At 41.6% G+C, this 12,329-nt stretch overlaps 1 protein-coding gene across 4 annotated transcripts in view; it reads left to right on the top strand.

The window, feature by feature from the left end:
• The window catches only part of mafa (MAF bZIP transcription factor a), a 540,876-nt gene that overhangs the window by 166,070 nt on the left and 362,477 nt on the right, over positions 1-12,329 (top strand). The window contains exon 2 of one of the 4 annotated variants that reach the window (XM_078210559.1): positions 8,170-9,407. The exons of the other annotated variants lie outside the window; for them this stretch is intronic. Coding sequence (XP_078066685.1) covers positions 8,170-8,191 — 22 coding nt within the window. The 3' untranslated portion in view covers positions 8,192-9,407. Of the gene's footprint in view, positions 1-8,169; positions 9,408-12,329 lie in introns of those variants that run through there. 4 annotated transcript variants of the gene reach the window in all.

A 12,329-nucleotide genomic window follows, 5' to 3' on the forward strand; every position in this document is an offset into this window, starting at 1 on the left:
CCACTGGGTGAAGACATTTTTCCTCAACTCAGTCCTATCCTCAAACTATGACCCCTCGTTCTGGACTCCCCCACCATTGGGGACATTCTTTCTGAATCTACCCAGTCTAAACTTGTTAGAATTTTATACGTTTCTATGCAATCCCCTCTCACTCTTCTAAACTCCAATGAATACAATCCTAACCAACTTAGTCTTTCCTCATATGACAGACCTGCCAACCCAGGAATCAGCCTGGTAAACCTTCGCTGCACTCCCCCTATAGCAAGGACATCCTTCCTCAGATGAGGACATCTAAACCGCACACAGTTCGACAGATGTGGCCTCACGAACGCCTTATACAATTGCAGTTTTTAAGTCCACTGCAGGGAACATGCAAGGTAATAATGCAATAGATTTCAGTGAGAATTTTAAACATTATTACAGATAGTTTGCAGTTCTGTTGCTTGCCCATTGTGTAGCTTTCCCATCCCGGGGAGTCAGTGGATATCACCGACAATACGCTCTTGTCCTGAATAACGATTTATATTTGAAATTGCACCTTTCACATCACCCCCTCTCCTTTTCATCTAACAGCGCTGGCACCCCTCGCCTCGGGGAGCGCGTTAATAAATGTCACCAGAAATACATGTCTAAAGGTAGCTGAGAGTTTGCGCACTTGGCTATCGAGAGGAGCATCTGATGGTTAAAAAAAAAACACAAATTATTGAGTGAGATATACTCTTGAGACTGGGGGGTGGATGATTGTGGGAAGCATTGATCAACATCAACTCTGCTGGAAATTCGCCCAACTTGTAATCAACACTTCAGTCTAAGTGGTCACTGTTTTGCACAGGTAAGTAATTTCTGAAGTCGGATTTTTTTTCAGGGGCAGCGAGATGTTTTCATTCCCAACCGTTTTATTGGCAGGCCCCTGAGATTGCAGTGCGTTCTAAAGCAACCATGATACTGGGAGTGCCGGCAGCTGTAGGGGGGGAGGGCGAGAGATCAATGGCTTTGCCTTACCTTCTCCAACCAATTGGTCAATTGGGAAGCGTGAATAGTGGTGGCTCTCTCAGGGGTTCCCTTGTGGGGCATCTTCAGCAGGGACCATCCCCTCCTCCCTCTCTTCTCTCCCTCTCTCTCTTTCTGTGGAGAGTAAGCAAGTTATTTATAAATCAATCGGTTATTTAAAGATAAAAGCAAAATACTGTGGATCCTGGAATCTGAAACAAGAAATGCTGGAAAATCTCAGCACCTGTGCCCTGACGAAGGGTCATCCAGACTCGCAGCGTGGGCTCTATTCTCTCGCCACAGATGCTGCTGAGATTTTCCGGCATTTTCTGGGGTTATCTAAAGGTTTTCGATTCTTACTGATGCGGAGGAAGGCTAACGGAAATGATAGTAAATTTGCTGCTGTGATATTAGAAAGGCGCAGTTATAAAGTATTGTATAGACTGGAGCAACACAGTCTCTTTTGGGACTGATAGATAAAATCGGTAAATGTTAGAAAAATGAAAGGCAATCCAGGTAATTACTGGAAAAGCGGGGCAGGTCGGTCACACAGCAGAGAAGAGACCATTGCCCGTTCATTATGGGTGGAGAAACTGTCCAATTAGTCCAATCCCCACACTGCAAATTTCTCCTTTTTCAAGAATGCAGCCAATTCTGTAAAGATCGCTAACAGGCCAGAACTAGCTGATGGAGGGTCCTAAAATCTTAACATGTCTATTCACTTCTCAGATGTTGAAAGGTCTTGTTGTGCACTTCCAACATTATCTGGTACAATGACAACAGTACTTTCGTGCAGCATACAAAAATAGGTATAAATAGAATGCATTTTTTCCACGTGCCTGGTGCTACAGGGAGCACTACTGAGGCTGGCCAGCCTTTATTGGTGACTCAGTGTCGCCTAGGTTATCTTGTCCACATCTCTTCCAAATTGCCTCTCACTGGCTGCCGACTCACATCTTCTCGACGCAGTCCACCGACGACTCAATTTAAGAGTAAGTCTGAGTCAAGGCGAAAGAACATGAGCTGTCAATGATTATTTTGTCGCCATAAATTTTGATTCCCATCCAGCAAGCAAATTCAATTGAAATTATAATAGCATTGTTCATTCTGTGATGAAAATTAAACAAAACAAAAATGCTGGATGAACTCAGCAGCATCTGTGGAGAGAGAAACAGATGCACATAACTGATGGAAGATGACACATCCGCTGTTCAAGCCCAGACCTGGTTGTTTTTGCCTTGTGAAAGTCAGACCTGTTTTACAGTTTGCTCTAAAGCATTTTAACTCAAGTAGACGATCGCTATGCATTTAGAATTCAAATATAAAAGTATTTTTTTCTCGGAAGATTGCAATTTAATTGCATGTCATCATATCATAGAATCCCTACAAAGCAGAAGGAGGCCATTCGGCGCATCGAGTCTGCACTGACCACAATCCCACCCAGGCCCTATTCCCGTAACTCCACATATTTACCCCACTAATCCCCCTGACACGAAGGGGAAATTTAGCATGGCCAATCAACCTAACCCACACATCTTTGGAATGTGGAAGGAAACCAGAGCCTGGAGGAAACCCACGCAGACATGGGGAGAATGTGCAAACTCTGCACAGACAGTGCCGGAATCAAACCCAGGTCCCTGGCGCTGTGAGATAGCAGTGCTGACCATTGGGCCACCGTGCCGCCCTAGGGAAAATCATATGGCAAATTGTTTTTTTTAACTTGCATACAAACTCTGCTCAAATGCTTTCTATGCTGCCCTTCAGTGGTGACTAAGCTTTAAAAGGGGATCTATGCTATCCATGCACACCAGAGAACAGCCAATTTATCCCATGTGAGAGAAATTCTTTGCAGTTCACAAGTGATTTCTTTATGAGGTTGAGTTGTCTTAGTTGTGTTTCAGGCATTCTGACTCTGAAGGTAATGAGTTCAAGTCCTGCACCAGCACATAATTCAGCCTGATGCCCCAGTGTAATGCTCTGGGAATGCTACTTTTTTCCAGACTCCTCGTGATTTTGAATACCTCTATCAAATCTCTTCTCCAAGAAGAATAATCCCAGTTTCTCCAATTTATCCTTGGAATGTCAGTGCTTCTTCCCATTCTTACAAATGTTTTATGCATCCTCTACAGTGCCTTTACTTTGTTCCTGAAGCATGATGCCCAAAATTGAACTCAATATTCCAGTTGAAGTCAAACCAATGTCCTATAAAGATTCACCATAACCTCCTTGCTTCTATCCTTTATGTTTCTATTTATAAAGCTAGGATCCTGTGTATCTTATTAATCACTTTCTCAACCTGCCCTGTCACCTTCATTCAGCGATTGGCGTAGAGGTAGTCCAAGTCTCTCTGCTCCTGTACCCCATTAGAATTGTATCCTTTATTTAGTTTTGCCTTTTCTTATTTCTCCTACCATAATGGATCAATTTGCACTTGTCTGCATTAAATTTAATCTGTCACATGTCCGTCCATTCTACAACCTGTCCATGTCCTTTTTATCATAGAACCCCTACAGTAAAGAAGGAAGCCATTTGGCCCATCGTGTCTCCCAAAAGAGCATCTTACTCAGGCCCAACTCCCACCTTCGGCCTGTAACCGCATATATTTACCCCACTAATCCCCCTAACCTAAACATCTTAGGAAACTATGGGGCAATTTAGCATGGCTAATCCACCTAACCTGCACATCTTTGGGCTGTGGGAAGAAACTGGAGCACCCGGAGGAAACCCATGCAGATATGGGGAGAATGTGCAAGCTCTAGACAGACTGTCACCCAAGGCCGGACTGGAACCTGAGTCCCTGGTGCTGTAGGGTAGCGGTGCTAACCTTGAATCCCATCACTATCCTCCTCACATTATATAACACATCCAAGTTTTGTGTCATCTGCCAATTACGAAACTGTGCCCTACATACTCAAGCCTGTGCCATTAATATAGATCAATGGCCCAAATACTGAGAACCCCATTATATACTTCCCTCCATTCCAAATAAAATAGCTGTCTGCCATTCCTCCATCACTGTCAACTTCATATCCATGTTGCTGTTGTCCCTTTTCTTTCATGGACATTAGTGTTGTACTTTCTCTGATACCTTTTGAAAGTCCACTTATACCACACCAACCTCATTACACTCATCATCCCTCACTGTTGCCTCATCAAAAAAATTCAATCAAATTAGTTAAACCAAAATTTTCTTGCATGGGTCCAATTCTGCAAATGGGTTTCCAGAATGATGTCGTATTTGTTTAAGTGATGGTTAATTTTGTCCCGGATGATTGTTTCTTAGTTTTCCACCACCAAGGTTAAACTGATGTGTTTGTAGTTGTTGGTCTTATCCTTACGCCCTTTTCTGAACTAAAGCTCTGAACTTGAAATTCTCCAATCCCTCGGCACTGCTCTTGTGTCCAAGGAGGATTGGAAGATTATGGCCAGGGCCTCTGTAATTTCCATCTTCAACTGATTTAGTCCTTGTAACTTTTCAGTTTTACAGCCAACTTTTCTGGTACCTCCACTTTGTCAATTTTTAGCCCATCAAATTCCAAAGATGAGTCATTTGCTTCAGAATGTTGACTCTGTTTCTCTCTCCGCAGATGCTGCCAGTCCTGCTGAATTTTTCCAGCATTTTCTGCTTTTATCTCAATGCCTTCCTCTTTCTCTATGACTTTGGCAATATCTTCTTCTTTGGTAAAGACAGATGCAAGATATTCATTTTGTATTTCAGCCTGACCTCAAAGCTTAAATCCTCCTTTTGGTCTCTAAGTAGCCCTACTTCTCCTTTTACCACTTTTTTACTATTTATTCAGGCCAATAGAAGACATTTGGATTTGCTTTTATATTAGATGCCTCTGTCTTCTCATGTGTTCTCTTGCTGAGCTTGTTTCTTCTCTCACTTCCCCTCTACATTTTCTATATTTAGCCTGGTTCCACGAATGTATTCTCAATTTGATACTTGCCACACATACCCGTTTTCTGTTTATTTTACACTTTATTTCTATTGTCACGAGGAGTTCCAGCTTTGTCTGTCTTACCTTTCCCTCAAGTGGAATATACCTGAAATAGCTCCTGTTCAAAGGCACCCGTTGCCAGTCTTTGGTTCCAATTTACCGGGACCAGGTCTGTTCTCCCCCATTGAAACTGACACTCCCCCAGTGATCTTGTTTTCCCTCTGGATTGCTCCTTGTTCTTTTTTCATAGCCAACCTAAACATTGGTCCACAACTTCTGAACTCTGGATGGTTGTACCCCGGAGGTAGACTCAAGATGTGCTGGGGGACTCCGAGGAAGCCCCCATGCACTGACTATGCAGGATACATGGGAAGTTTGGACTTCCTATTGGTAATTCTCCTGCATCTGAAGCCCTGAGTTAAAGTTGGAGACTTTGGATGGTTCTGATTCACTTGCCAGAATAATTACCCAGGAAAGATTAGAAGCATTAAAACCAGTTTTAACCCCTGGGTAACTATCTATTATGATGTGGAGATGCCGGCGTTGGACTGGGGTAAGCACAGTAAGAAGTTACTTCTTACTGTAACTATCTATTGCCACCCCAGCTCCTCATTGGACTCCTTACTATCCTTCACCAAAACTCTGACTACCCGAAACTGATCACTATCCCTCCTACCCCCTGACTACCCCTCAACCACCTGACCCACCCTAATAATAGGGTGATAATTGACAATGATTGCCAATCAACTTCTCTGGCTCATAAAATTAGGAGTCTCATTTCTTCAGGTAGTGAAGTGTTGTTAGAGATTTTAAAAATGTCATATTTATTTTTTCTGTTTATTATTTTTGCTCCTTTTTCTCATCTTTCTTTCCCTCTCTTTACTTTGTTACCTGTCCCTGATTTGACATTCATTTGACCCAAGCTAATTCATTTCTCAAGATAGTCTGAGGGAGCTCGGTCTTTTCTCCTTGGAGAGACGTAGGATGAGAGGAGACCTAATAGAGGTATATAAGATGTTGAGAGGCATAGATCGGGTGGACTCTCACAGGCTTTTTCCCAGGGTGGAAATGGCTGCTATGAGAGGACACAGGTTTAAGGCACTGGGGGGTAGGTACAGGGGAAATGTTAGGGGGAAGTTTTTCACACAGAGGGTGGTGGGCAAGTGGAATCGGCTGCCGTCAGTGGTGGTGGAGGCAAATTCAATAGGGTCTTTTAAGAGACTCCTGGATGAGTACATGGGACTTAATAGGATGGAGGGTTATAGGTAGGCCTAAAAGGTAGGGATATGTTCGGCACAACTTGTGGGGCGGAAGGGCCTGTTTTGTGCTGTAGTTTTCTATGTTTCTATGTTTCTATAGTCCTTCCATTGCTTATTTCTCAATCCTTCAATCTCAAGGAAATGAACAGTTGATCCCTTAGTTCACAATGGTAAAGATGCCCTGTTGCTCTTGGCGCGACATTATTAGATTGTACTTCTTGCAACTTCCAAGGCAAGAGGATTTGAGCTGAAGAGCGCAGGATAAAGTCTGACTAACTCAGTGTACCATGAGATACCATGTTCCAGCAAATTCTGGCATATTGTCCGCTCATTATCTCATTGCTGTTTGCAGAACCTTGCTGTGTGGAAATCGACTGCCTTGTTTCTTAAAACAGTAACTACAGTTCAAAAGTACTTAATAGCATGTAAAGCATTTGAACCACCCTGGGGTAGTGAAGTAGAAGTTCACCACCCTCTGTGTAAAATACGTCCTTCTGATATCCTTGTTAAACCTCCCCCCCCTCACCTTGAACCTATGACCCCTCGTGAACGTCACCACCGATATTGGATTCAATGATCAGCCATCATCAAAATGAATGGCACAGCAGACTCAAAGGGCCAAATGGCCTACTCCTGCTTCTAGTTGCTATGTTTCTATGAAGTCAACGGAGTGTCTTAGGTCTTTTATCAGTGACTCATGGGACTGGTATCAATGCTTAGTGCAGTGGCTCCATGTAAAGGCATAAGACTGGAATATATGTTGCTGAATTTCCCACACTTACCATATTAAAATGTCATTATTTCCACTCTAATTCTGTAGCGAAGACTGCCTGTAAGTTTGCCGAGCTGGTTAACAAAGTAGAGAAGAAGAAATAGTTCCTTCCAGCTTATCTCATCAGGTTGTGTGATCAATTTCAGATAACAATGGAAGGCGATAACATCTTTTTTTCTATAGTGGAACACATCAAAACATATATTGTATGAATAGATGAACCCAGTGAATAATTGTTTGCCTAACACTGCAATGCAAACATTCCAGAGATATATTTTGTGCTCCTAGTTTATACAGTTAGAGGGAGAAAAATAAAAGGCAACAATGATGGTTGACTTATAAAGATAGGCACAGAAAAGGAAGTTGTTTTTTCTGATGAGAATCGAGATTGTTCCGATGTCAGCAGTAAAGTTGAAAATTGTGAATGAAATTGAAAAGATGAAAGCAGAGAGATTTCCATGGACTAAAGCAACTGGGGGAGATGGGCCTGGGTGTTAGTAGGAGCTGTTAACTGACAATAATGTCTTGGGTTATAGAGGGGGAAAGTTCATCATGGGTTTCACTATTCATTATTTTCCGTTACCTTCGTTGGACATATGTATGTCTACTTTTTAAATTAATTCTCAGGATGTGATGCCATCATTGAAAAGTCCAGCTTTTATTGCCCATTTGATACAATGGGCTTGTTTGCCAGGCTGCTTTGGAAGGCAGTTAAGAGTCCTATCTTTTTATGGGCCAGGTTGGGTAAAAATGCCAGTTTCTTTCTATGGGTGGCACGTTGGCACAATGGTTAGCACTGCGCCAGGGACTCGAGTTCATTTCCTGGCCTTGGGCCACAGCCTGTACAGAGTCGGCATGTTCTCCCTGTGTCTGCGTGGATTTCCTCTGGGTGCTCTGGTTTCCACCCACAGTCCGAAAGATGTGCTGGTTAGGTGCATTGGCCGTGCTAAATTCTCCCTCAGTGTACCCGAGCAGTCACTGGAGTGTGAGGCGAGTAGGGGGTTTTCACAGTTACCTCATTGCAGTGTTAATGTAAGCCTACTTGCGACATTAGCAAACTTTAAACTTAATGGACAAGAGTGAACCAGTTGGAGCTTTACAACAAATGACAGCTTAACTGTTACTTGTAACAGATTTGCAAAAAGAAAATGAATTCAAACGCTCAAACTATCAGAGTGGATTTAAACTCATGTTCTCTGAATTACAGGTCCAAACCTCTGGTTTATTAATCCAGCAATATAACCACTACACCATGATACTGTATGTGTGAGGGCATATATTGGATGAGCATAGGATTGGCTCAGCCATGAAGATTTCCAGGATGAAACATTCTGCTAACACGAGCTGTCTGTGTTAGTACGTGAGGAAAAGCTGCCTTGGCAATGTACGAGAGGACATCTAATGACTTGAGTCAGTGCTTTCAGGGGAACAGAGAAGAAAGCAGAAGGATGATAAAATAGTTTATTAGGAAAACAGATCCAGAAAATAGATCTATGTTGGGGCAAGGAGAGTGACTGGATTATTTGTTTCGCATTTGTATTCTTGTACTGTTATATCCGAAAAGTTCACATTAGAGGCTGGATTCCAGTAACTACACCCGCAAGATTCTATGTACTAATAACACGTCGTGGGCGGGCGTTATCAAGCGCAGCGTTTTAGGAACAAATCCTTAAAACAGCTTCTCTGATTCTGACAGCGTTCACCTCTCATCAAGCACTCATTCCAACCTCAAATGTTTCAAGTGAAGCCAGGGTGCTTTTGCCTCAGCCCTCTTTGAATCTTAGTAACTTCCTCCAGTGACTTTCCCCCGTCACTGCGGTAAGAAGTTAACAGTTTTTCAAGCATTTAACCATCAGCCTTTTTCAAGGTTTATTACCTCTCCTACGGACTTCCCATTAGAAAGCCAGGCGAGGCTCTTTACCAGCATCCGCTATGAATGATTGTGCAGAAACTCCCCCCCACCCCTCCTTCTTTGCATATAGGAAATACAGCTGTGACTCACTCAACCAACATACCACTAAAGTGTCAGAATCAGAATAAAGCAACCAAACCATCAGAAGATTAATCCGGAATGGGAAAATGCCTAGCTAACCGTAACTCTCCCACCTTAGTATTTGCTTAGAATATCCTGATACCTTTGTCCCTATTACTCTGATTGGAAGACTCATCCAAACCTTTATTCGTGTGATTCAGAAAGCTCTTTCTAATACTTGCCTCAAATATCACCAATTTAAGTTTGACAGCTTGCATCCTTTCTGTTAATTGTATATTAATTGAGTGTTTAATTGTATTCAGGTCAATGGGCATTATTCGGGGGTTCATTTGTGTTCCTATATACAGGAGCAAGATGAAAGTGTGGTTATTAGCATTTGAAGGTCCATGTTTGTAACGTGTGTGTTTCTGTAAATAAAAAGCTTATAAGTATGTAAAGATTAGGCCCCAGTCCTATCCTTCACCACCTGGCTATCTGGAGTGGAACATTTTTAACGCTACTTACTTGCAAGCAATATCCTGGATTTACTCTAATTGTGCCATCTAATATTGATATACCTTAGTGAGGTTCTTCTTAACCTTTATGTTACGTATTGAACTTCTGCCATGTTTCCTTGTAGCTAATCCTCACTGCATTAGAAATTATCACTATTGTCTTTCTTTGCACCCTCTCCAATATGCAGAACTCAACATGGTGTACAATCTGCTCATCAGTTAACTGTGCTGATATATACAGACGTCAGAATCTGACTCAGAGCTGTGAAAATAGTCGGCACAGAATATATGAATGGAAATACATATGCACACAGATCTATAACCCCTCTTTTAACCATTTTTTCTATTGATGAAGGCTTTGCTTCCGAATTTGGAAATGTTGGGTGGGATTTTGTGGCCTCGCTCATCCCAAAACTGTAAAATCCCACCCAAGGTCAACGGACCTTTCCATGGTCCGCTCCTTGCCTGCTCCGATTCCCGTGGCGGGCGGGGTGGTAAAATTCCGGTGGCTATCTATTTGTACCTCTCACCTCTGTATTCCCACTGGAGCATTAACAAAATCTAAAGCACTTTTCCATGCAATAGCCATAGTTCAACTGGTAGCATTTCCACCACTGAATCTGAAGGTAGTCAGTTCAAGTCCCACATGAGAAACTTGAACAAAAGACTGACACTCCAGTACAGTATGAAGGGAGTACTGCATAGTCAGATGTGCTGACATGTTTAAAGGAAATACTAAATCAAGGCTCCATTTTCCCTCTCGGGTGATTGTAAAAGATCCCATGGCACTATTTTGAAAAAGAACACAAGAGTTCTCCCCACTGGCCTAGACAAAATATAACCTCAATTGACATCACAAAAGTAAATGATCTAATCATTGGCAGGTTGTTGTTTTGTAGGAACTTGCTGTGCTTAAACTGGCTGCTCTGTTCCTACCTTACAACAGTGACTACAACTCAAAAGCACTTAATTGGTTGCAAAGCATATTACAGTATTCTGAGCTCATGAAGGGTGCTATATAAATGCAAGGCTTTCATTCTAACAAAAGTGCATTGATGATGATTTAATTCCCACCAATGTCCTGCATCAAATAAGGTTAGGCAGTTTTAATCCATTTCCTATTAGCTTGGGACCATAGCACAAAACAGTCTTCTAATTTGAGAGTAATGGGCACAATTTGGCAAATTAATTCAAGAAAGCCGAATGGCTAATGTGGAAAGTGGAAGATTTCACACGGCCGCGATAGAGAATCTTGTTCCAAAGTTGGGTGGAGGAAAATTGTGTAGTGGAAGCTTTCCACTGCATTCAACTGTGATCTGGTAGCATTCGATGTTAGCACAGGAAGCCCAAAAATGGAAAGTATTCCGGTCAACTGCCTCAGCAACCTCACCTTGGCTAGCACAACTTTCACATGAGAAAGCAATGCACGAAAAGTAGATTCAAAAACATTTTGCAAGAAATGCATCTGTTTTGCAGAACTAATTTGGTGAATTTTAGGTTCTCTCAGAGGACAAAAGGGGATTTCAGTGGATTGGCCTCAGGTGAAACCTACACAGCAACTTCAGATAAACACTGCTTTCAGATGTTAACATCTAATTAATAATCTGTAACAGCACCAAACTACTTAATCACTACCAAAGTGAAAATAGCAATATTAGGAAGGAGGAAATAGTATATTTTCTCTTTAGACATAATATATAATCATTTTAATTATTCATTTGCAGCTCTCTGTGATTTCCTTTTAATCATTTCCACCTACAAGTTCTAAGAATCTATTTGTTCAGTACTCCTGCAAGATACGGCAGTAAAGGTGTCAATTGAATTCTACCCAAATTTTTCAAAGGGAAGAAAAATCTCTTCAGGCCATTAAAGTTTTGAATTATGTTTTATTGGTCACCTTTGTTAACAAGATCAGACTATTAATTACATTTATTACAGCTTATGGAATTAATGTTCTTTCCATTCCACACACTTCTTTTGTGCAACGTTGTCGGGATATAGAGCTACATCTGGTCCCACCTAAATTAAAAGAAATTCACGTTGAAATAAACCACACTAATTGTGGGAACTCCCTGTAAAAATGTTCAAGTAAATTTGTGGGCAAAATCATGAAACCAGATCATTAATATACAACAGCTATCTCTTGCTAAACCTGTAAATAAGAATGCTTTAAACTTGATTTTCAGGCATAACCATTTTTTCTCCCCAAAACCCCCCTATAATTTAGCAATTTTTGAATTATAGAGCAAACTATTACTACAACAGTCAAAGAGGGAAATATGTATATAATAAGAATGAAAGAAATCAACCTCAGGCAATAAACAGCAGGATAGCGACAGTGCATCAATGGAAAACTCATGTGGCTTTAGTCAGGGCCCTGATATTGTAGGGTTAGCAATTTATGTTGCAAAGCCATTGAAATTAATGCACAGAAAGAGGCCATTTGACTCAATGCAGGAGTTAAACTTGCCTGGGTAGGTGAGTGTCAGCTCACGCAGCAGGTTAAACACTGAGAAAAGCCGGTGTGTCAGGAAGTCATTGCACATATTTCTTTTGTGTAATGTTATCGGTATATAGAGCTACATCTGGTCCCACCTAAAGTAAAAGAAATTCACATTGAAATGCACCACACTAATAGTGGGAATTCCCTGTAAAAGTATTCAAGTAAATTTGTGGGCAAAAAGGCCGAGGATTTAGAAATATGGGTTTAGAAAGGGTCATAAATCTGTGGAATTCCCTGCCCAGTGAAGCAGTAGAGGCTACCTTGTTGAATCTTTTTAAGGCAAAGGTAGATAAATTTTTAAACAGTAAAGGAATTAAGGGTTATGGTGAGCTGGCGGGTAAGTCGAGTCCACGAAAAGATCAGCCAAGGTCTTATTG

This window comes from Mustelus asterias, chromosome 4 (assembly GCF_964213995.1).
Source record: "Mustelus asterias chromosome 4, sMusAst1.hap1.1, whole genome shotgun sequence".
In the NCBI taxonomy this organism is placed as follows: domain Eukaryota; kingdom Metazoa; phylum Chordata; class Chondrichthyes; order Carcharhiniformes; family Triakidae; genus Mustelus; species Mustelus asterias.